Source organism: Desarmillaria tabescens (genome assembly GCF_030435595.1).
Source record: "Desarmillaria tabescens strain CCBAS 213 chromosome Unknown EV420scaffold_23, whole genome shotgun sequence".
NCBI lineage: Eukaryota > Fungi > Basidiomycota > Agaricomycetes > Agaricales > Physalacriaceae > Desarmillaria > Desarmillaria tabescens.
Window position 1 is genome coordinate 391,304 of NW_026848322.1, and position 23,207 is coordinate 414,510.

General features: G+C 47.3%; 7 protein-coding genes across 7 annotated transcripts; 4 read left to right on the forward strand and 3 right to left on the reverse strand.

Moving 5' to 3' along the window:
• Positions 1–1,873, forward strand: EV420DRAFT_1551462 (uncharacterized protein). Its single transcript, XM_060473478.1, has 4 exons — positions 1–558; positions 609–801; positions 849–1,334; positions 1,386–1,873. Exons 1-4 carry the CDS (start codon positions 98–100, stop codon positions 1,569–1,571), a joined length of 1,326 nt encoding a protein of 441 aa, XP_060329423.1. The 5' UTR covers positions 1–97; the 3' UTR covers positions 1,572–1,873.
• On the reverse strand, positions 1,620–4,764 carry EV420DRAFT_539955 (MFS general substrate transporter). The gene is made up of 25 exons (XM_060482514.1): positions 4,533–4,764; positions 4,383–4,475; positions 4,300–4,324; positions 4,238–4,243; positions 4,158–4,180; positions 4,097–4,105; positions 3,977–4,048; positions 3,895–3,928; positions 3,749–3,842; positions 3,601–3,695; positions 3,501–3,545; positions 3,397–3,445; positions 3,280–3,345; positions 3,103–3,218; positions 3,004–3,049; positions 2,937–2,947; positions 2,748–2,883; positions 2,634–2,698; positions 2,500–2,583; positions 2,374–2,446; positions 2,274–2,323; positions 2,206–2,219; positions 2,121–2,150; positions 2,024–2,070; positions 1,620–1,973 (listed from the first exon to the last, which is right to left on the reverse strand). Exons 1-25 carry the CDS (start codon positions 4,583–4,585, stop codon positions 1,855–1,857), a joined length of 1,455 nt encoding a protein of 484 aa, XP_060329424.1. The 5' UTR covers positions 4,586–4,764; the 3' UTR covers positions 1,620–1,854.
• A 2,093-nt stretch (positions 4,765–6,857) lies between these two features.
• EV420DRAFT_1691375 (MFS general substrate transporter) lies at positions 6,858–9,374 on the forward strand. Its single transcript, XM_060479346.1, has 13 exons — positions 6,858–7,379; positions 7,455–7,570; positions 7,627–7,645; positions 7,696–7,885; positions 7,937–7,968; positions 8,015–8,075; positions 8,101–8,421; positions 8,477–8,592; positions 8,644–8,787; positions 8,843–8,920; positions 8,975–9,025; positions 9,072–9,094; positions 9,152–9,374. Exons 1-13 carry the CDS (start codon positions 7,250–7,252, stop codon positions 9,293–9,295), a joined length of 1,425 nt encoding a protein of 474 aa, XP_060329425.1. The 5' UTR covers positions 6,858–7,249; the 3' UTR covers positions 9,296–9,374.
• On the reverse strand, positions 9,368–11,887 carry EV420DRAFT_1765195 (uncharacterized protein). Its single transcript, XM_060480814.1, has 10 exons — positions 11,622–11,887; positions 11,482–11,567; positions 11,405–11,431; positions 10,782–11,354; positions 10,565–10,731; positions 10,384–10,513; positions 10,137–10,330; positions 9,883–10,076; positions 9,699–9,833; positions 9,368–9,644 (listed from the first exon to the last, which is right to left on the reverse strand). The coding sequence occupies exons 1-10, from the start codon at positions 11,729–11,731 to the stop codon at positions 9,497–9,499; spliced, it is 1,764 nt and encodes a 587-aa protein (XP_060329426.1). The 5' UTR covers positions 11,732–11,887; the 3' UTR covers positions 9,368–9,496.
• Positions 11,888–16,236: 4,349 nt separating this feature from the next.
• Positions 16,237–17,601, reverse strand: EV420DRAFT_1644269 (uncharacterized protein; the record flags this gene model as incomplete). The annotated part of the gene is made up of 3 exons (XM_060477623.1): positions 16,237–16,386; positions 16,440–16,826; positions 16,876–17,601. The coding sequence occupies 3 exons, from the start codon at positions 17,599–17,601 to the stop codon at positions 16,237–16,239; spliced, it is 1,263 nt and encodes a 420-aa protein (XP_060329427.1).
• A 379-nt stretch (positions 17,602–17,980) lies between these two features.
• Positions 17,981–19,680, forward strand: EV420DRAFT_1551506 (uncharacterized protein). Its single transcript, XM_060473479.1, has 4 exons — positions 17,981–18,441; positions 18,505–18,697; positions 18,754–19,209; positions 19,266–19,680. Exons 1-4 carry the CDS (start codon positions 18,107–18,109, stop codon positions 19,443–19,445), a joined length of 1,164 nt encoding a protein of 387 aa, XP_060329428.1. The 5' UTR covers positions 17,981–18,106; the 3' UTR covers positions 19,446–19,680.
• A 1,851-nt stretch (positions 19,681–21,531) lies between these two features.
• On the forward strand, positions 21,532–22,024 carry EV420DRAFT_1480986 (uncharacterized protein; the record flags this gene model as incomplete). Its single annotated transcript, XM_060469730.1, has 2 exons — positions 21,532–21,588; positions 21,662–22,024. The coding sequence occupies 2 exons, from the start codon at positions 21,532–21,534 to the stop codon at positions 22,022–22,024; spliced, it is 420 nt and encodes a 139-aa protein (XP_060329429.1).
• Between the last annotated feature and the right edge of the window lie 1,183 nt (positions 22,025–23,207).

The following is a 23,207-nucleotide window of genomic DNA, read 5'->3' on the forward strand; positions in this document are numbered from 1 at the left end:
CCTGTACCGTGACAGATAAAGCAGATAAACGTTTGGAACAACCATAAACCCCCCTCCTTCTTAAACAACAGCGAATTTTTGGTACTTCCTAACCACCATGCCATATCCAGGAAAACCAGCTAAAGAACTTCAGACTATTGGATCTGAGGAGACGTCTTCTTTACCATCCATCTCCCCTCTGACACCACCAACAACTCGTTCGTCTACTCATCCAGAGGCGCCTTCACTGCATCTACATGCTGCCTATGTGTACTTGGCACGAAATTTTCGGCGTCTTCTCTTCTTTGCATTACTAGGTGGTCTGTGTGCATTCAGTGTCATATCTCAAGTGTGTGCACCTTACTCTTCAATGTACTGTACATCTGTGACAAGATGGCGTCCATTCTCTCCCTCGTACACCAGTCGAGACACACATAGCAGCTGCATTGATCGCGGAGACTGTCTGGGTTCTGTTATTGCTGCCCGGACCATTCATTCGCACTTGATGCACGCGCACTACATTGTGAACCTGATCGAAGGAACGGGTTTGCCCCCCATGCATTTTTTCAACTCAACACCGTATGCTTCGACTATCTCAATTCTCGCATAAATGCTTATTTGATATTTAGTGTCCGTCGGAACTTTGCAGATCGCGGGCTTTCATTCTACGTGAACGACGACCCCGAACGACGACCATTAATAGAGGACCTACCGAAGTTCTTTCACCTTCGACGGCTCATACATGACCAATATCATCCGTACCTCATAGAGAATTTCTATGCCTACTTTGGCACGAAATCTACAAGGCCAATTCATAGAGCAGTAAGTACCATGTCATTGCGAATATCTCGCCATTCAACTTCATACAGTTTAGGGCAGCAATAACGGGTCTATCCAAAGCAATAGAGCGTGAAACGAAACTCTCCAGGGCAACCCAGCAGCGGCGTGTCGTAGAGGTTGACGAGATTCTTCGAAAAGCGCTCAACCGCTTGTTCAAAGAACTTCAAAATATATTCAGACAACTTGCGGTGGACACGTCACCTTTTCTGAACTATATCTCTACTGTCCATGCTCAGTCTCAGCGTATCTCCTCTGAGCTCGAATCCGAGGTACCTCGTGTCGAGGAGGCTTTCCGCCAGATCCCGTGGTGGGATTCGCATCCATTTGTAGGCCTCTTTGCACATGGTATCTTAGGGATAAAGCCCCAACGCAGGATGTTCACCAAATACCATGAATTCTTATCGATGGATGCGTCGAACATCCGTTATTTTGTGGAACAGGTAGCTATCCTCCATGATCATCTAGAGATCCTGCAGCGATACTTCCTTTGGTACTCAAACGGGCCGACTCTCGTGGTTAGTTTCGATTCTTCATTCAGATTTTTTTGTACTCAAACGGTCGTTTAGAACGATGCAAAAGATACTCCTGTCCCGACCCCTGCTGAGCTTTTAAAACTGGAGGACGAGCTTGTTGAACAACTGCACGCAGCTCAATGGGATACTCGTTACGCTCCCATCCCTCCTCGTCGATTGACAGCAATGTATCCGTCGTTACCCTTTAGTCCTGATCATCTCTCCTCGCCATCTCAGTGAAATACATCATGCTTTTCATCTATTTATCTTTTCCACGTGTTTATCATCTTTGCATACCGCATCTATCTTATTCCTTTTCTTGCTCTTGGCTTTTTTGTACTTAGACTACGCACCGTCATATATATGTGATGATGCCCTAGCGACTAGATCCGTCGCAGGCCGCGTCATGTTGATACCAACCCAAGTACTCGTCGTATTTAGGCGCAGTTTTCAATATCAAATACCAAACAGTTTGCGTACCAACGAAGATCATGTACATTTTTGTCATTGTCGTAAAGCATATTCACTCTTTGTTCTCTTGGAGCTCTGAAATCTGTTTCTCGGTACTGCCTATATCCAACACTGTAAGAGAGCGTCTAGCATCTCGGTTCTGGAAGTATAAAGTCACTAGTGCCGCGCAAACTGGCAACACGATATTGAGACAGGGTGTAAGAAATGAATTATTGACTTACTCATGCCTACATTGATGAAGATAGTGGCCACATTTCCAACAAATACGCTAAAACCACGTCTCTGTCAGAGCACAGATCACGATGTTATAAAGCGCACCGAGGCTGATCCACTTGGGGAAACAGAACACTAATAAGACATCTGTAAGCCGATTAAGAATGGAGACAAGCGGAATAAATAATACATGGGAAGCCAGGCCTGGGATACGCTTAATGAGCTCGGTACGTTCATAGGACTTAGATAAGTACGGACCTCGAAAACGTATGCAAAACTGTTACAACAACCGATCACAAATGCCCTCTCTGTCGAACACTGTGAGACGGGTACCATTGACCAAAGCTCGACGGCTTACTCTCGCTATCATATCCAGTGAGCTCGTTGGTCCAGGAGAGAACGATACCGGATAAGCCGTTGGTGACTTGAGTCTATGTAACGAAATATTCAAAGAAGAACATGACCCTGTACAAGATCAACTTGCCATATAATAGAACGCCCAGCGTCTGGCGATGTTTGTATAGAGCGGCGTGGACGCAAGCACAATACAGACGATGATGTTCAAGGTCTGAAAAATGGTGTAAGCGCAGTCTAATCGCGTAAGGAAATCGCACGTACCCCAGCGACTATAACCGGAGGCCATCGTTTCTCGATAGCGTCAGACCACCAGGCCCATATTAAAGCTATAACCAAGGGTCAGCCTGGTCACCAATCAAGGGTTAAGAAACGCACTGGCGATAATTTGTACGACATTGATACCTAAGGGATATATGTTGATTTGACTGACTGTATATTTCGTATGACCTTCAGTGTTGAAGCTCTTGAGCCAGAATATCATCGAGTTCGCAGGCCCGCGGCTATTATTATACTAGTCCGGAAGGGTCACTAAGAAGAGATAGATAAAGGAGAATAAAAGCTTACGAAAATGAAGACTACACGTAATCAAATGCATTAGTTCAGAATCATTGCCGGTGGCTTGAATACCAACGAGTAACAAGCACGTAAAGATGCCAGCTCTTGAAAAATCCCTTGACCTGGATCGACGTACTCAAAAAGGTACAGAACGAAACAAAAGAGCCGACTTTACCTTAGCCTTGGTGAACTTCGCGGGCGGCTTTCTTCCAATCAGATCCATCCGCTTCTGGGCCATTACCAGTTCTTTTTCTGTGTAGATGAACGACGGCCTCGTGCTATGCGGTAGATCTACAAAAGGTTTGGGTATGGACGTGGGCTGAGCTCTCGGAGGAGCATAACTATGCCGCACCTGGCATGACGAGGAAGCCAAAGAGACCGATGGGAACCGTAATAATTCCATCAATGATGAAAAGCCCTGTGGGATGACCATCAGACAACAGTAAGCTTCGAGATACGAGTGACATACATCTCCAGCCAGCAAGGCCGCCGACGCCGTTCAAGCCATTGTAGGCAGCCTGATGGGCGTACACGTATGAAAACGCAGATGGGCCGTTAAGGAAAAAAACCTACGGCCTGTAAGAAACCACTGAATATTGGGCCAATCGCAGCGGATGTCTGGCGACATCGATACCGTCAGCGGAAGTACCGTTCCACGAGATAAAGATCGCACATGAAGTATACAAGAACGCTTGGCTAGTTCCTCGCTTTGGTACCAGCTACCAATCACGTATGACATGGCGGGATAAAACGGCCCTCCAGACAAACCTGCCACCACAACTTAGTAGTCATCCCCAAACGAACACAAGTGGTGATTTTACCAATGAAAAACCGCAAGACACAGACTTGGCTGAAATTCTTGGCAGACGCCAGAACTATGGTGAGAATGCTCCAGATAATTTCCAGTGCGGGAACCTGATGCGCCGGTAAATCGTACGCACGACAAACATATTGAAGCTGCCCGTACCCAAATTGATGGTCTGATTCTGGTGATGAGCAGACTAGATCATGGTGAGTAGTCTGGTGAGCGTGAGTGATTTGTTACGTACTTCGAGGGTATTTGTGAGATGACATAGCCGATTGTCCAAGAGGTTGTGATAATGTTGAATTGATTTCCGTGTCTAACTGAAATGAATATTGCATAACTTTGTTAAGAGTAACGCCCTCACAGGTGTAGGCTAAGAGGAAAGTGAGAGGTTGAAGTAGCAAAAAGAATAAAGAGCGACGAACTCATCTTGCATCCCTGAAACATACTTTCAAGCGCACTAAGTTCAGCTGAAATGCCAATACGATAATACGGGGTAACCTACGGCATTCTGCAACAAGCGAAATTAGGGTAGGCAATGATCATCGATCGTAATCAAGCACGTACCGTTATACTTTGCTGATCTAGATACGTGCTAGACAGGGACGAGTAAGTGGAGGAAGATGCCAAGTCTTTTGAAAAGCACTTATTTGCTGAAGTACGACAAAGTCGCATAGGTCAGAAGACATGCGTCGAGCTTGGCGAGAAATTTCCTCTCTTCCCGTGGTTTATCCCACGTGTCCCTAGTATACATTGTCAATCCAAGAGACGAATTTCGTGTCAGGACGATTGGTACATACCAGATGTAACTGTAGAACGATCGTTTCTTGGGTTTCAATGGTTCGGGATACATTGTTTAGGTGGGCTTTGACTCTTCCTAAGTTTCTGCAGTAGAATATTTATCCCATTCCATCCGACTTGCTGGTATTTCTGGTATTGACCCTTCCCAGCCAGGGGAGGCCATCTCGTGCACGGAATCTCCGCAAACCGTGGTATTACTAACAAAACGCCTTAGTCAACATCCTTCAAAAAGACAAAAATAAACAGCTACAGGCTTCCGTTCCATAAATACACAAAGCGAGAACCAGCAGGGAGCAGTAAAAACGTACGGCTACAGTTTTTTTATTTTTGCCTCAGTTTTGATTCGAACGATAGAGAATAGTTCTGCCCTGCGGAGGGTCAGGAGGTCAAAGATGTAAGTGCGCAGCAAGTCACACATGAGAGTGGCTTCGCAGAAGGAAGAGGAGGCAGCAAAGGGAAGACCGTTGGAAGACCGCGACCAAACCGTGACGGAGGAAGATGAGCCGTCGGTCGGTCCGGCACTTGCCGCCGGCTCGTAGAATCATACCACCCTGCGGCCACTCAGGCTATTGGGGACTCTCCGCGAGTTCTCTACAGATCTTTTCAGTTTTGTAGGCTCAGGCTCTTTTAGCCTTATCCAGAGTTTTTTGTTTGCTGCTGCTCAGTTGTGCGGCGTTTGCTTTTTAAAGGTCTCAGTTTCCTTTTTCCAACAGCTCACTTTATGTTTGGCGCGGCGACCATGATTGAGCTTCACCAGGAGCTCATCATGCCAGGAAACCGTGAAGCTTTATTTGCGGCGCTACCTACCTCTCGCCTATTTAGAACTCGAGTACTTCCTTGTCGGAGCCGTCGCGGCTGGACTTGCTGAGGTCTATACCCGAATGATCTTTACTCTGAATTACGCACGGGGTAAGTATGAGATATTATGAGGTCGGAGAAGGGATAAACATACGAGCAGAACAGGCTCCAAAGTAGGTGAAGAAAACAAAGTGGTTATGGTTCCCGTATCGTAGCTTTGTAGGATTCCTTGATCGAGGCCAGGATGAAGCAGTGGAATGTAATGTCAGAGCGGATGGGTTTCATTCGAAATTTGTAGGAGCCACAAGCTGATCGTCATTACAATGCTTTCCCTGTTCTACTGTTAATGAACAAAATCAGCAGCTCAGACGCTCATACATTTGTGGTACAAGGCTGATGAAGACCGATCAGTATGAGCTCAAAACGCCCGTTCTTTGGGGGTCCGTTCAGGCCTGAGGCCGCTGCAATCGACTCCGCTTGACGAGTTCCCAAGAAAAGTTGAATAAGCGTCGTGCATGTGCTAAGAGAACTGCAAAAATCAAATGCCTAACTGCGAGGAGATCTACGAATGGTTCTGAATCAGCATATAGCCGAATCATATGAGCAGGGATTGTACCTGCTTATTGGATATTGGTGACCTGGTACCCCCGTATTGTTCTGTCAATCTTCGCGACGAACATTTCCACAGGATACACATCTAAGGAGACATGTTAAATTGAGACACCATACACAATCAATTCATATCGCGTACTTGTAAACTGTAAGACCGCAGGTCAGTCTACCACTTAGACAAATGCACAAAGGAGATACTCACAAGTCGTCATGGGCTCATCTGCAGAACGAATTTGAAGCTGACTGAAGTAAGAAAATCCATGTCCACACTTTGCACATTCGTCTATGCCACGGTTCACTGAGTTTGGTGCGTCGAACTTCCATCAAATGAAGATATACATGCAGTTTTTGCACCACTATTAAGCTCAGAAGAAACGTCTTTCATATCATCGACCTTTTTTGAATTTAAAAGTGTTCTAGACGTATGCTAAGATGCCAAAGTCAGTAACACGCAAGACTCGACAAGGGTAACCCAAACCTGTTTGGAAATTGGAAACTCATACGGACATGTTTGACAAACCTACTTGTTTTTGCCATCAGAATCGCCAATTATGAGAATGTTCGCGCAGGAGGGACAGAAGAGCATGATGGTGATTCAGAGAGACGGAGTTGTTGTAGCCTATTTACGGCACTTCTGACAGTCGGTATTACGTCCAAGATCCAAAGAAGTCCACGTAGCACAAGATCAGCCCAAGATTCCATTACTCCAACTGCATTAAATTATAGTCGAAGGATGCGCGATATATCGAAGCATCAGGAGCCTTCGTTGGGGGCACCGCAAAGCGAGAATCAAGTCAGGAAAAGCTTTACAAAGGGAGTTCAAAAATTTCCATTCAATGACGCCTCATACATGATGGAAACCTGCAGAAAAGGTCAGTCAACAATCTAATATGGTCAAGAATAATGGCACGTACAACTTTCACTGTTTGACAGCACCCGTAGAAGTTTGGTTCGTCGTTCGACGTTCAGAACGTTGAACATAGACGTTCACTCCGAGTCGGAACATTCGCAGGCTCCAACCGAAGCATCGGAAGCCGCCGGCAGAATTTGCCAAGCCGGCCCTCGACAGCCAAGCATGAAATTGCACCGTCTCTTCATCGACAACAAGGCTTGCATGAACGGAATAGTCGCCAAGATTAACGGGGTCCGACTTCTTTGTTTGCTCATGACAGTTGAAGCCGTTCGAATCTATCCGCTGAATCAAAGAGTCAGTATCTGACAGGATTGCCATTGACAAATCAGAAACCTCTAAAGTTCCGCTTGATAAAAAATCTGACCACGTGAATGACATATCCAACAATCTTCCATGCAGCCACCGAGCACGTCAAGCCCAATCGACAATCCTCCCAGCTCACTGCATGGGGAACCACAGATTCGGCCTTGGGGATGGAGATGGAGATCGTCGTACTGGTTTGTGACATTCGTGGTATGGCTAGGTACGTTCTATAATTGACAGCCCAGTTCCGAATCCCGACTCATCTCACGATGACCTGGCCTCCATGGCAAACCAGGCGTAGCCACGGATCTGCTGGTATACTCAATGGTCATCCCGGTCGTGCCTTTCCAACTCGAAGACCTTGGCTACAAAGATGTAGCTTCTCTAACCGGTTGGCTACTTTTTGCATATGTATGATTCATCCTCGTTTCCTTGTCCGTTCAATCCAACTGATTACCCGGAAATAGTCCGGAGGTCTTGCAATAGGTAACATGCTTGATTCCGGAAATAGCTTTCGTCACTAAATTAGGTTGCAGCTACTATTCCCGTCGCGGTGTGGTCCGAAAAATACGATGCGCGAAAGGTTCCTCTTGTCGCGGGAGTGTTCATACTCATCGGCTCGCAAATCATGTTCATGGAAGCTCCAGCATACTGGCTCATGTGTCTTGCTCGAGCCCTCCAGGGCATAGGATCCACCATGGTATGGGTTGTCGGGTTGGCTCTATTGTGAGTTATATTCATAGATTATTGTACTATGACGCACATACCATTTCGTAGATGCGATGAAGCGCCTCCAGAACTTGTCGGAAGTCAGTAATTCCCGTTAACCTTTCTCAACTCTAATGTCAATCCTAGGACAACTTGGTATCGCAATGTCCGGTCTCTCTCTCGGGTACGTAGCGCGAGACTTACACTTGTACCAGATCATAATTTCCTTCCAGTGCCCTTGTCGGTCCACCCGTAGGTGGCGGGCTATACACTTGGTTTGGTTTCCGTGGACCTTTCATCTTTGGCATCATCGTCGCCTTTTTGGATCTGGCCTTCCGATTCCTCCTTATCGAAGGCAAGAGTGCTAGCAAACCCCGATCCAGCGCGACTGAAAAGCCTGATAATGAGATCGCATTGGAGGCAAACGATAATAATCTAACAGACATTGGAGACGTTGCCGGCGCGCAAAATAAGGTTTCATTCGTACAGGTTCTCCGCCTGCTGTTCCGGTCGCACCGTGCGCTTGCAGCAGCTTTCCTTACATTTGTGTATGGGTCTGTGGTTTTCACGTGTCCTTCACTCAGGAGCATAATCTCACGCATTTCATAGCATCGTCTATAGTAGCCAGGAGCCGGTCATTTCCACTCATTTGAACAGTGTCTGGGGCTTGAACTCCTCAAAAGTTGGTCTAGTCCTTCTGGCCTCTGTCATTCCTACTCTTTTTGGTGCGTATCTTTCGCCTACTTATGCGCACGCGGTTCTACTTTCCATGGCAGCGTCCCCACTATCGGGTTGGTTCTCAGACCACCAAGGCGCATCTGTGGTCATCATTGTCGCTTTGATCCTCGCTGTGCCATGGTATGTTGTAATGATAATAGATGGGCACCTGGCATTGTTTATTACGGCCTTTGCGTGCGCTTGTGAGTGGTCTGAGATAGGTTTACTGCATTTCTTCCTCTAATGGATGGACTTCAGACTTCTTTGCAGCTGGAGTCCTGTCTCCGCTGACTGTTGAGCTTGCTTCTGTCGCCCGCAGTATAGATGGCATTGGATGTACGTTGAACCACAGTTCGCTCTTGTTGTCTGTCGCTGACCTTGTGTATGCAGATGCGCATGTCTACGGGGCTTTCAATCTGGCGTATGGGATCGGCACAACAGGTGAGTTCTCTTCAGTCGAAACCTCCTAGCTTATCTCCCCTTTTAGTCGGACCTGTTGTGGGCGGTCAGGTTGGTTCCGGTTTTCGTTTTGGCTACAATTGCTTCGCTGAAAAATTGCTATTCTAGATGTACGACCATATTCATAAAGGATGGCTGGCAATCTGTCTGCTGGCAACCGGATTACTTGGGCTTTCCGTGGTCGTGGCTTTCTTCTACGTGGGGGACAAGCCTATTGCTCAAAGCTTTATCCGACACATTAGATTACTGTAGAGTATAATCCTGAATCCGAAAATATAATATGGCGGAGACCAGTCTCCCATCCCCACTCTTAAAACACTGGAGACTCGAAAATAAATACTGCCTACGGCGAAAACGCGACCGAGTATACTAGCCCAAATCAATGAATCACAGCGGGCACATAAGTGTATGCTTCACAGCGATCCATTGCAGAATTCCAGGAAGAATAATTTGCTAATTTGGTACAATTGTACACGATGATTGTTGCTTGTCAATGTCTCGGGGGTGATTTACCTCAGTGGTGATAGAAGGCTCGATGCTTTCGCTGCAGCGAGGCCGATCCATGCTCCTTGCAATACACCAGACTGCGTATGAACCATAACTACGTTTCGACAAAACTTTAGCTATTGGGTATGAAGCGATCAGAGATACGTACATTTGGGTGGACATTAACAGCGATATGAGAATAACTAGTATAACGCTCAGCGCGACATCGAAGGTTGCATGGTCCGGAGCCAACTTGATGCCCCACCACACGATAAGGTACGTTGCAAAAGCCATTTTACAGATACTACCAACGTGAGAGTCAGCTGAGTACTTGCCGCAAGAAAGAAACTCACAACGATTGCACGGCAGAAAACTGGAGTGTCGGCTTGACGATCGATTTAGGGTACTGAAGCCTGTAGATAAATAGTCCGATGAAGACCGATTGCTCAGTCGTCGCTTGGAACAACCAGATGAGACCGGCGACTGCGATGGCAGGATGGGAGGTCACTTGAAGTACAATTTGGAGGAATACGATGGCAAGGAGTGTCTGTCATGGGAATAATGATAAACCACTCTGCTCTGGGGATCATAGGACAGTTATACTCACGCAGATGTGATGAATGATAAGAGGCCAGCGCATGATAGGGCGATAAGTGAGTTCGAAAATATACAGTCCAGATATAAGGATGGTCGCGACATGCAGAAGAGAGACATTGAACACGGTATACCTCTCCAATAACATTGGGAACGCAATCAACTGAATGATGAAAGCTACGAGTGTCCAGAAGGTGCTTAATACGTCTAAAGAGGTCGCGATGAGTGAGCGGTCCTGGAATTCAGTAGAATGTACTCACAAGTCACGGTGTTCCGCTGATGTTCATGCGAGAGGCTACGAAACACTTTTGAAAAGCGACCAAGAACGGCCGCTACGAATTTAGCGCAGACATACAACAGGAAAAAGTACACGATCGTTGGGATTGAGTACTGATATGGCCATTATTAACCACGGAAGGCTTGATCAGAGATATGACCTACAAATGCCACAGTAGTGGGATATATTACCCCAAGGCTGATCTCCGTGAGCTCGTCAACTGTCTTGTCAGAAAGACCCTTCGTGTCATGGCCCGAATAACTGGAATTCGTCGCAACAAGACCGGAAGCAAAAGGAAAATCGGTGGTGTCATTGGCGTAGTCGCGGTCAACTATGAATACCATGAGACCAGACGCCGACAACTCTCAACTAAAAGCTTACTGCAGGTAGAGCCGCCAGAGGGGCCAATATTGGCACAGTACTCATCGGGCCTGAACATCACCACGTTCTTTTGGATGTATCTGCACATCCTGTTATTCTGGTCGGCTTGCCAGATTTGTCCAAATGAAACATTATGCAGAACAAACTGCGTGCATGAGTCATACGAGTCGTATTGTTGGTTATCGCCAGTGCAATACTTCGTCGACACAGTACAGATATCGCGCGCGACCTGGAGAGAGACTAAATCCGTGACGTTTGAAGCTGTATAAGTTTGTTCGAGTTCTTTTGACATCTGTGGAGCTAATTTGGGAATGAGGTACGCCAACGCTTCAGGTAGCCGACGGAAGGCGACATCGTAGAACTGGATCTTGAGCCCTCCATTGAAAGATAACCACAAGTCTATTTGAACCGGAAGAGTGTATGCAATAGTCGGGTAGAGCATAGACATAGTAATGCTGGCGGAGACGATAGAACCTTGGATAGCGAGGGACTGAACCCTCGTTCCTGTGGGTACGCCGATGAGTTGCGTCGTGTTGAACTGAGCAGCGCTACTGAAAAGGCCGTAGAGGTGTTCTGAGAGACTATCAGCTGTACATCGTTGACAGCTACTGAGGTTGAATGACCTGTATTTGATTGAATACCTGTGATAGCTGCGAGAAAATTCGTTGAATGAAGCGGCACATCGAAAATGACGTCTTACTGTTAATCAGATCCACTCGTCCCACACAATCATCTGCGAGGACTGAGCTATTGCCCGACGCGATAATTCCGTCCGTGTGAAGAAATCTGACCATATTTTAGCTATATTTTATCGCGATAGGAAAATGAACTCGTCCTGACCCTTCTATGAAGCCGTGAAATGCGTCGAGGTAGGCAGCCGGTTGATGTGCCCTACATTTAATACTCAGCAACGCAAGGGGCGCGGCAGCAAGTGCAAGACAGGTCCACATCGCGAGTTTCGGGAGGCCAAGGTATGGAACAAAGTGAATAGACCACTTTCGTGCCTCGGGAATCTATCTGTCTTCGATGATCAGCCGAATACGGCGGAGAAAACCGTAATTGGAGAAAAGCAAGTCGGCAGCCGCTCATTACAGAGATCAAACGACGTAGTGCCTGGCTATATCTGTTCAATTTAGGAGAGGGCGGCACTATTTCTGTCTCAGGATTTGGATAAAGCTACACAGAACCTGCTGCTTAGAGGAGCTCTACGAGCTAGGGTTTTTGACTCTGAACAGTCATTTGCCAGCCAGGAAAGAGGAGATACATCTCGACAAGTTTGAAATCGGTTGAAGAAAGGAAATGAGCCGTAAGAGACAAGCGGTAAATCGAGATCATGGGTAGGTTTTGGAGTCATCGAGTGAAATCGCCCGACCCTCAGATAACTGAATCACACCAACTCTAAGAAGACAGCGATGTCCCCGGATGGGTATAAGACAAGTCCTACGAGGAGGTGGTGGTCAGTGATAGCCCCCGAAATGCTACTTTTCCGAATATTCAGCTGCAATTGTCGTCAGGGCAAGCCAGAGAATATTTCAGGCTCGCACTCGTACTATGTTTCATAGACAAAATTGCTGCGATGAATTAGAAGAGTCTCGAAATATGACCTGCAATCGTGTTGCTGCAGTCGATAAGGGCGGTTACTGTAAATTAACGGTTACCGCCAGTGGCTATGACGTCATTTCAACCCCGCAACGTTTCCCTTTGGTTTCCCATCATCCAACATACTCTCCACCTTTAAGCTACATCGCTCCCATCATCCGGATACGTTATTAACGGAGCAGAATCTCAATTTAGCACCCAAACATGGGAAGTACTGTCACTGGAAAACGAAACCAAGGATGCGAGGAAATGTTCCCGATTGGGAATCTTTTCTTTGCCGCCGCCGCATTGTGAGAAGATATTCCGGCCGTCGTACGTGTAGAGCCAGTTGATGAAGCGGGAGGAAGGATAGACGCAACAGGCCAGGATGCAAAGTATGCCAGAGGGGATTGTCGCCTGCAAGAAAGGAAAAGTTCATGATAACCACTGGCATCGTGTCTGTGCCAGGCGTTAACCAGGAGCGTTCGACGAAGGAATCGTGATGGGCCATGACCGTGCAGCGCTGACTGTCTAGAGACGCAGATGTCTTCGGGGATGCATGGGTATAATGGAAGACCTTGTATCCTTAGTATGCGATAGTTAGAAGCCAGTCATGGCCTTTCCATGGCAACCACCCGGATTGTTATCGTGAGGTCCTCGACGAGTAGACGATGTTGACGTATCAATCACAGGCGATTGTGAGGCACTACTGTCCCCCAATTGTTTCCGCAAGGAGAAAATCAGACAGAAACGATTCGCCGAACTGAAAAAGTTCCCTTTAGAGGTAGGCACAGATATCATTGGCTTGAGTTCCACACTGCCTGAAACGGCGTGCATCAAGCATTTCCTCAGTGTTGGACTCGTATGGGTGGAAATCCCTAATAACCCCAACGTGGGGCAGGAAACTTAGGCATGACGGGAGTGAGGCCGAGGGAAAACAGCGCAAGCAGGGGGGTAAAGAAGCAAGGACTGGAACCCTGCGACGAACCTGGAATGACGATGGCCCTTTTCTTCGCAATTCCACGGTGCTCGAGATAGAACTCGGGGCAGGACTCCGGCCATCGTGTCCCTTCGAACATGAAGGGAATGACCAAGTAAAGAAACTGAAGGGAACGTTGTATGGGCAGATGCTCTCCGAAAAAAGCCGTAGATCATGAAGACTAGGTTCCTACTACAACAATGTGATTGCAGGTACTGATCATGAACAAACGAGGCAGGAAGACGGCGCCGAAGTCATGATCGCCCTAGGGCTTCCTACACCATTGCTGTGAATCGGTTTCGCAAGTTGAGGATGGAACAAGTCAGGGTCAAGGGAGGCGTCGGAGGCCAGTGCGAAGCAGAGGATGGACGAGCGGGATGTGGAGCACCAGAGTCGAAGACTGGGTCCGTGATTCGTTGTATGAGACCCGCATCGGCTAATAAAAACTATCATTGTTCGTCGCCTGATCTTCATCTAAGTAGAGAATTAAGTCGGAGTCAGGAGACTGGAACAAAAAGACCGACCTCAATTCAGCGTCCTTTCCTCTTCGACCCATCCGCACTTCCGCTCACCAGCTGTGCAATGATAAATCGTTCCTTCATCCTCCCATCCTGAACCAACATGCACCTCCGCTGTCGCCACAACGATTCTTTGATCATTGCATACCAAAATATTACCGCGGTGAGGGATAAACGTCACGTCGTCGTCTTCAAGCAGAACCTTGATTCTTTTCCAACAGAATCTAAACCAAGCGCAGAATGTTTTCGAGCGCCGATATCAGTGCTCCATGCAGCGCATTCCCTCTGCGGTCCAGTTAGCTCTCTTGATCGCGTATCGTCACCAGCTCGTTCAATGTCGAATCGGCGAGGTAACATCCCTTGGACGAAGTAAATCGATCCTGTTCAAGTACTAGCCAGTGGCGCGAGCGCGGCCAGGGTTGCGCTATTGCCGACTTGAGGAAGCGGAGGGGGAAAGGGGCTGCACGATGACGGTGGACGACTTGAGGACTGGCGAGGTTTAACACTGAAATAGCATTCGTCGATATAGGGATGGATGTATGTGTCTTCAGTTGCGATCTATTACCATCTTAGTCGATGCCTTGAAATCGAAAGATACGCACCTCGGATAAGAATCACCCTTCATCGTCTTTTTCCTGGAGGCAAGGCATGGTCAGGTTGACCCTGTCCACGATGTCACGAATCCTGACATGGAAGCTCAAGCGCTCAATGCTTTGCGTGTCGACAGGCCCAGATGCTCGTCAAATTAATCCTTCAAGCTTGTTGCTTTGTTCCGGCTGCATTACATTTGTCGCGTAGTCTTCCTGTTGGTTCGTGTGACTGCTTCCCTGGTTGTTCAGAAGGTTAATCACAACTCTTCCCAACAATGCTCTAAAAGCTTGGCGACGCCTGTGTCGTAGTGCACCATGGTAGCCGAAAGTTAGGCCAAACGACCTGCAAATCCAAAGGTCAGATCAATGAAACTGAGCTAACAGCATATACTTACGGTATTGAACCTACTGTGCTACAGTCAGACAATTTTAGGACTTCCTTACGACGCTGCACGAACAAAGCGATGGTATCCGTGTCATAGAAGTATAGACTCTGCAAGCATCTGTTGTTGTCGTTGGCAAGAAATGGCGGGACCAGGGTAAAGACCGACCTCAATGAAACACCTTCAGCGTCCTTTGGTCTTCGGTCCATTCGTACTTTTACTCGCCACCTGTGCAATGATAAATCATTCCTTCATCCTTCCATCCTAGACCAATATGCGCTCCCGCTGTCAACGCAACAATTCCTTGATTATTGCATATCAAGATATTACCATGGTAAGGGATAGCCGTCACGTCGTCTTCAGGCAAAATCTTGATTCCCTTTCAACAGGGTGTAAACCAGGTGCACGAGTATCTTCAAGCGTCGGTACCAGCGTTCCATGTAGCGTATTCCTTCCGTGGTACAGCTGGCTCTCTCGAAGGACGGAGGAAATGGATCTTGTTCAAGTACACGCCAGTGGTACGAGCGCCGTCAGCGGTGTGATGCTGCCAATTTGACGAAGTGGAAAGAGAAAAGGACTGCGTGATGACGGTTGTTCGCAGAGGTGGTACTCATCAGGTATAGGGTATGCATGTGTCATTGACGTCAGTCGCAATCTACCGCCACCTTAGTCGGCGGCAATACCTTGAGAGAAAGACATGCACCTCAGGTAATGATCATTTCCTCCCTCTTTTCCCCTTGAAATATAGTCTTCTCAGATTCTCTTTCACGACGTCGCAAACCAGACGGAGAAAACCTTACCTCCGAACGCGTGTTATGTTGAACTCCTGGTCGGTTTCCTATTGCTGTCTTACGTCTGTCGTGTAATATCGTGTGGTTGGTTTGTGCGACTTGCTTCCTCAGAAGGTTAACCCTTTTCTATCAGCGGTCGAAGAGATGGGCGACGTCGGCGTCACAGTGCGCCGTGGTAGCCGAAGCTGTAAACGAGCTGTAAATCCGAAAATCAGATAAATGAAATTGAGTTATAGCCACAAAAGTTTGGTATTGGACCTACTGTTCTATAGTAAGAGGATGTCGGGGCTTCCCTGCAGCGCTACAAGAGCAAAGTGGTGGTATCCGTGCCATAAAACTTGAGGTGTAGGCTCTGCAATTGTCCGTGGTCACTGGCAAGAATTTTGAGAACCAGAGTAAGTGGATACACGTGGGAGGGTAAAATCGGCCCGACCCACGCTTATCGCGGTTTCTTTCTGATATAAGTACCTACCATTTGGCGTTGGCTACCAATGAGTAAACGACATCCCAAGATCATGTAGTAGGGAGTGAATTCAATGCAAGAAGCCAGAGAGATGAGGTACACAGAAAAGGACTCGTAAAAAGTGATGACGATGGAATTAGAAATGTGCTATTCCTAAGTGTCACGGAGTAGTTCTTCGAGCGGAGAGAAAGCTGGAAGCTTCGGCTGCCGGCTCATGTACTCATGAAGCCTTTTGCGAATGAGAGTGGGGTTAGTACCATGCATCCCAATTGGTGAGGCGCCAAAGCTTTCATCTAGGTCATCCTGTAGTACAGGGTCAACCGTCAGAAAGGACTCAGCCAGATGCATGGACGAACCTTGAAGGATGGACCAGCCCTGTGCACACTATCCAGGGATTGCCGCACTACAGTGAGACCCTTCAGAACATCCTTAGTATAATGTCGGACAACGTCAATATCCTCGTTTTTTGATGTCAAAATACCCAGCGCTACGAAGTGTCTTTTGAAAACAGACCATCCTGAGTTGAGCGTAACCTTGGTGTCCATTATATAATCTTCCAAATGCTTCATGTCGAGGTCCAACGACTCTCCTAGCCTCATCGCGGGTCCAACAACCTCCACAACATACCAAAGTTTCTTGTCGATGATGGCCTGAGATTTATCCCATTGCATGATCCATATGTCGTAAGCGGACTGCGAGGGAACTGTTAACATGGGCTCAATGGCTCCTTCCAGAGCATCCAACTTCAGGATGATGTTAGCTAGTTCGTAATGATAGTGTAAGACCACATACCTGTCTCTTAAACCCTAGCAAGAAATCATATGCAGCGTTGTGGACAACTACCAAATGACTCCAAAATGACAGCATCTTATTGCTCAAAGTATTCAACTGCCTAGACAGTTCAGCACGAACCTCGACGGGAAGACCATCATAATCCGCTGAGCTGATGGACAGACCACCTAAGATATCTGCCCTGCTGAGGACAGACTCAAGGACTAGACCACCGGTGAAGGCGGCAAGATGTTCCTCCATTGTAGCAGCACCCATGGCCTGAGCTTCGATCCTGAGCGTCATATTCGTGGTAGCATAGAACAGCTCTCTGGATAGATCTGTAGGGAATGTGGGGACACCAGGAAGATGGCTAGGAGAATCGGATGAGATAGCGGTCACGATGCTGCTAACAATGCCAACAGAGCCCACCCATAAGCTATTGAGGACAATTTCGACAGCTAAGGCTGTCTTGGAAGCAGCAATTCCAATGCCAGAGCTAGCATCGGAAATAATATCGCTGATGGGCTTCAGAAGAAGATAGATCAAAGTTGCAATGAATATGGGGATGAATGCGAGTCCGAGCACCATAGTCGGCGGAACCGAATCTAGGTTGAAGAGAGTGTATGTGTATCCGAGAAGGACAGGTCGGGTGGAGGGACTAGGTTTGGAGGGGGTGAGAGAAGAGTCTGAATCCTGGTCTTTAGCGACCAAGCGCATCAGATTTAGAGAACGTTGATCCTGAGCCATGATGGAATGAGAAATAAAATTGTAGATAGAAACTTTTATATGCCATGCCCAGGCGCCTACATGATCACATCACAGCCAGCACAGAAACAAGAGTTATTGTCAAGGCCGTGTGGGAATGAAGACAAGGACCTTGTTCTGCGTCGATAACATGGGAAAGAAAGGCCATGATGACTACCAACTTTCCCTACGAGTACACAGTCCCCGGATAGGAAGAGGTTGATACATGAGCTAAGGTGAAATGTCTTGTTCCACTTTGCGATTATGTGGCTATTGAGCCGTAGCATATATTTCGTCCGTGATGGTGGGCGTCGGGCGATGCTGATGGTTGACTGCGACTGCCACATGGTCCAGACTGGCGTAATCATGTGATACTTGCTAATACAAATGAACCTTGTAGTTGAACTACAACCGTCGTTCTTCACCGTCTGCTGTATCTTGTCCTTCTTCACTACTTGTAGCATCGTCAACATCTCTACTCCCACCTCAGAAACTCTCCTTCCATGATATGGTTCGGGCCATCATACAGATCTGTCTTTTCGCAGTACTTGGAGGATTCTGTGCCTTAACGTTGATATTCAGTCTTTGTGGCACGGCAAAATACTCAGGTTCCAGTTACTGCATGTCTGTAGCTGGACTCATTCATACGCATATCAGGTCGGACAGTCAGCCGACGTCAGGATCAATTCATACGAGTCCCAGCTGTACATCTAAAGGAAACTGTCTGAACGCCACTGTCGCGTCTCGGGTTGTCCAAACGCACCTTTTGCATGTCCACTTGCTTATGGATCTAGTTGAGGGCACAGGATTGCCTCCCGGGAAATTCTTTGATGTAAACGACACGTACGCTCTTTTTGCCCCTTATCCCCTTGATCACCACATAGTAACTCCAGGCTGATTTAATAGAATCTTCTACCATATCGGAAGCAGTGGCCTTCGTGGATTTTCTGAATATGATAAAGAGCGACAGCCATTTGTGGACAACATCAGGGCTTTTTGCCGCAAGCAATCCAAAATACAGCTACATTATGGCAGTTTCCTGGGGGCCCATTTCCTCAGGTACTTCCGACCGAGCGCTTTAGCTCCTGTTTATGCTACTGTGAGTCTCGTCAACCACCGGAATCAAAATTCACTTAATAAATCGTCACCTGTCAGTTTAAGAGCACGATAGAATCATTATGGGCTGCTGAAGAGCTGGAAAAGTCGACATCCGGTTCGCAGCAGTATACTATTCAAATAGATGGCATTCTGCGGCAATCTCTTACCCAATTCTTCGACAAGCTTCAGGAAGTCTTCGCCAAACTTGCAGTTGAAACTCCTGCGATGCTAGACTTCTTCGCCGAGATTCTCTCATTAGGTCAACGCGTTTCTGAGCAGTTGGACTCAGAACTTCCCCGGGTGCAGACTATCTACCACAAAATCCCTTGGTGGGACAGTATACCACGTCCCAATTTTTTGCGACGGTATTCACAACGTACTATCTACGAAAAATATTACGAATTCCTAACCGAGGAAGCCCCAAATATTCGGGATCTTGTTGAACAAGTTTCCATTATTCTCGACCATCTCACAGCTCTCAACGACTACTTCAGATGGTACTCAGCACGGCCGGTAAGCGCTTTCTTTATTGTCTATTCTATAATTCCAGACTAATCAAAACTTACCAGGATACACTGAACGTCGGTTCGCTGGAAGGAACACCTAGTGCTATCGAACTTTTTCGTCTTCTGGAGGAATTTCAGGAGCGTGTCAGGTCGGATTGGGATCTTCATAGCTGTAATATCCCACCCCGCCGAATGATTGGTCGGAATCAACGTCTTCCCTTGGGGAACGGTGATCCGTCATGACGGGAATGATTTCTCAGTCGCGCTTGGTAGTGATGCCTTCAATTTTAACGAGGTTCATTGCATGTTGCCGCGGCGACCGAGCCGTTCTCAATGCAGTGGCATGCACCGCGCTACTTTGAAGAAAACGTAGCACGGTATGAGCCAAAGTGGATAATTTATTAGATTCTTCATTTTATTGACTAGTATGATGTACCTACATATGCTTCCAATGAGCAGTGCACTCAACATTGTAAAATATGATAATTGCGTGAATAACTGGTGAATCCACGTAAGTAAATACCCGAACGGCCCGGTCGTTTACAGACTCCCTTTTTAGACCTTTACCGCCACCACCAACACCACCATGTCCTTTGTATCTTGTGATGCAGCGGTGCACCTAGACGTGGTTTCTCTATAAACTTCTGGTGAGCTGTATCTGAGCAGGAGCAGTCGACGGATGTGGGATGGTATCACACTGTTTGGAGGCTTGCTCCATATTTGTCGCAGATATCTCCCAGTGGTGCATTTTGCTCCAAACACTTTTCCCACGCTTTATTGAACATTCCATCCAGACATCGAAAGAAAGGTCAAGGTGCCGAAACCTATCCACGAAATAATAGGTCTCCGGAATACCAAAAAGACGGCCGATCCACAGCCTTTGCATCGCTTCTCTGTTACAAAATGGCCAGTTTCTCACGGTTTCTAGTGTTTTGTTATTCTCTTGCAACTCATTGGCCCTAATTCTACAATCAACTGAGCTCCGTAACAGAAATTTTCCAGCGTACCCCTCTTTTTTGAGAGGGAAACTTTGGAACAGCCGCGACACCCACCTGACGTTTTTGTGGCAAAATATCACTCGGGTTGTCGCATTGCCCTAGTGCACATTTGTTTCACTTTGCTGTGTCGAGACAACTTGTGCCACAGAAAGACATATAATGGGACTGACGTGATTAGGGAACAATATCTCTTTGCTTCAGGCTTTCATTCTTTCACTTCCTTACACATGGCCGATTGTACCACCCAAATCCAGTTCCTTGACCAAACCAAACATACCATACACGAAGACCCTTACCCTCTGCCGGCCGCCGCGTCGGAGGCGCCGTCCATCTCCTCGGTCTCCCTTTCGTTCATCGCCGCTCTCTCCTCATTGGAAACCGTATGTTTTATCTCCAGCTTGTGCAGGTCCGCGGGTATTCATCATCAAAATAGACTTCCGAGAGCATCCGAGGACTGCTTTGAGCGACTGGAAGAGATACTATCGCGCTTCAGGGAACGGACATGTATCCTTACCACCAACCGCGCTCTTTCTCATGAGATTGGCCCCAACTGATGAGCCTGAAGGGAAAGCAGGGATTGGAATTTGGCCGCGTTTCAGAGATATCGACTTTCTCATTCTTGATGGACTCTTGCTCTTTTTTCGAGGACTTCACACGACGAAGAAGAACTACCCAAGAGCCGGCGAGTATATGCACGTCCATACGTAATAATTATTTCGCTGCGACCCAGTCCTTGCTACTCCGCGAGTCGCATCTCACGACTCTCGCAAAATTGGACATATATAAGAATTATCGTTGGATTAGTTTTCTATCGTATCAGGTTGCTATCCAATACGTGTTGACATCATTCCAACACCTACGATATGTGGCCCGTAGATGTTGCGCTAAGATGACTACTGCGCCACTTCTTTTCTTGTGGTGTCAGCCGTATCCGCAATGAACTTGCTCAAGCCAGGAAGAAGAAACCGAAAGCATAAAAACAAGAAGCAGGGTCACCAGGATATCTAAGCAACGTCGGACTCGAGAAAAGCTTCTTTGTGTAAAGCGGATTGGTCTCAGCCAAAAGCAGGGTCATGACTGCCACAAGGACCATGGCATCATTCTCGTCGATGCTGCAATGGCAAGCCATTCCATGTTACTCTGTTCCTCAGACCGACGTGAAAGGTATCAGTGCCTTCTCAGACTTGACGCGTTCTGAAAGCGATCTTGAAGGGTTGACCCCACTGAAACAGCGTCCCGCTTCGACGACCTCGAGGTGTTAGGAAAACCCCTGTTTGATGTGTCTTACAACCTCAACTACTATTTCCGACGAGTCGGAAGCAGCTAACATCATGCCCGAGTTCAGGCGCCGGGACTCGGAGAAATTCAGACTCCTATTCGCGTACCAGGTACATTCTGACAAGCGCGCGCCCAGTCCGACAAAATTTGATCCGCCAAAATTCATAACAACCGGATTATCAGATTCAGCGGCGGTGTAGATCTAGATCTCAGCATCGAAACACGGATATTGATATGATAAATTATACAGTGTGGTCATATACTACAAGTAGCACCAGGAGAATTGGGACGAGTCGGGATATGCCCTTCAAACCCGAGAAGGTCGGTACCGACTTTAATGTTCATGGGTATCCTTACTCTAATAACCACCGATACCTAACGATGCCAGATGTGGGCCACGCTCAGAGAAGAATCAATAAAGTTCAAGGAAAAAACAAAAAGGCGCACAAGCCAAAAAGAATACCTTACACGAAGCTATGGGACAAGTGGAGTCCAAGCACAAAATACTTTAATGATGAAGAGACGAACCCAGCCGACGAAAAATAGACGTTGGGACTGGTCATTGGCATGAACAAAGAGTGGCGATTCTGAACGTATAAAGGTAATTCACACATAGGTACTATGCACTCAGCGTCCGTTTGGCCAAGTCTGCAACTTCGAGTCCAGATTCTCAGGAGCCAGACTCGTCATCGCTGCTGGAATCACCGCCCGTTGGGTGTGGTGGCCCTACGACACTGGATCCAGGACATGTTGCCGCCACGGTAGGAGATGAGGAGGCGGTCCTTCCGAGAAACGGATGTAAGCCAGCAGGCGATTGTCTAGCTGTAAGCTGTTCAGGTGGGAAACAGTCGGTAATGAATGACGAATCACGGATCCTACCTACATTTATGTGACAAAGCAAGTCAAGGAGGCTGTTAGGACACGTTCTGACATTTGTCGACGGGGTATAGAGTAAGCATAGTAAGACGGATGGAAATCCAAATAACCTTGTTTTGATCTGGAAGGACGCTCTTAAGATACATCATATTCGCCTCCCAGCGCGATTACTATTTGGATTCATCTATTAATTTACAGCTGTCAGTAGCAAGGTGGCGTCCAGAGTTGTTGAGCAATCACCTATCTCGGTAAAGGCTATGCTGTATATTTGGCACCCCCAACGATCGTGAATATCGCTACACACAACATAAATCAACAAAAGTACGCGTGTTGTTCAGATGCCCTCACTGATAATCTGTACTGTTACATGACAAGGCGGTCGATTCAAGGTCCAATCTCCGAGGATCAAACATGAGAATAAGGCCCCACAGTTGTCTAAATTCGGCAAAAATACGCACCCGTGGGTGTGTCGCCCACGGTCCATTTTCGCGTTTTCTTTCATGCGTACAACACCTTTATGATGAACAGAAACTCCGATTCACGATGGGGTTTCGCCTGCGGATACCATCGTTCCCCGCCTCCACGTGGTTGTCGCAAGTCATTTTAGCAACCGAGCTGAGAAAGAGGCTGCTTCGAGATGCGGTATACCGGTTCCCAAAGAAGTTTCAACGGGCGGTGTGCCCGTCCCCCGAGATATCTGATGACACAGAACCTAATAGCATTTTGAGCATAGATTTCACGTCGAAAACAAGACCTGCAGAATAGAGCAACATATGTGCGTAGCAATGTCAAGTTTGAAATCATAAGCACAGGACAACGAGGATGATCGACGATATACAATATAGGCTACAAA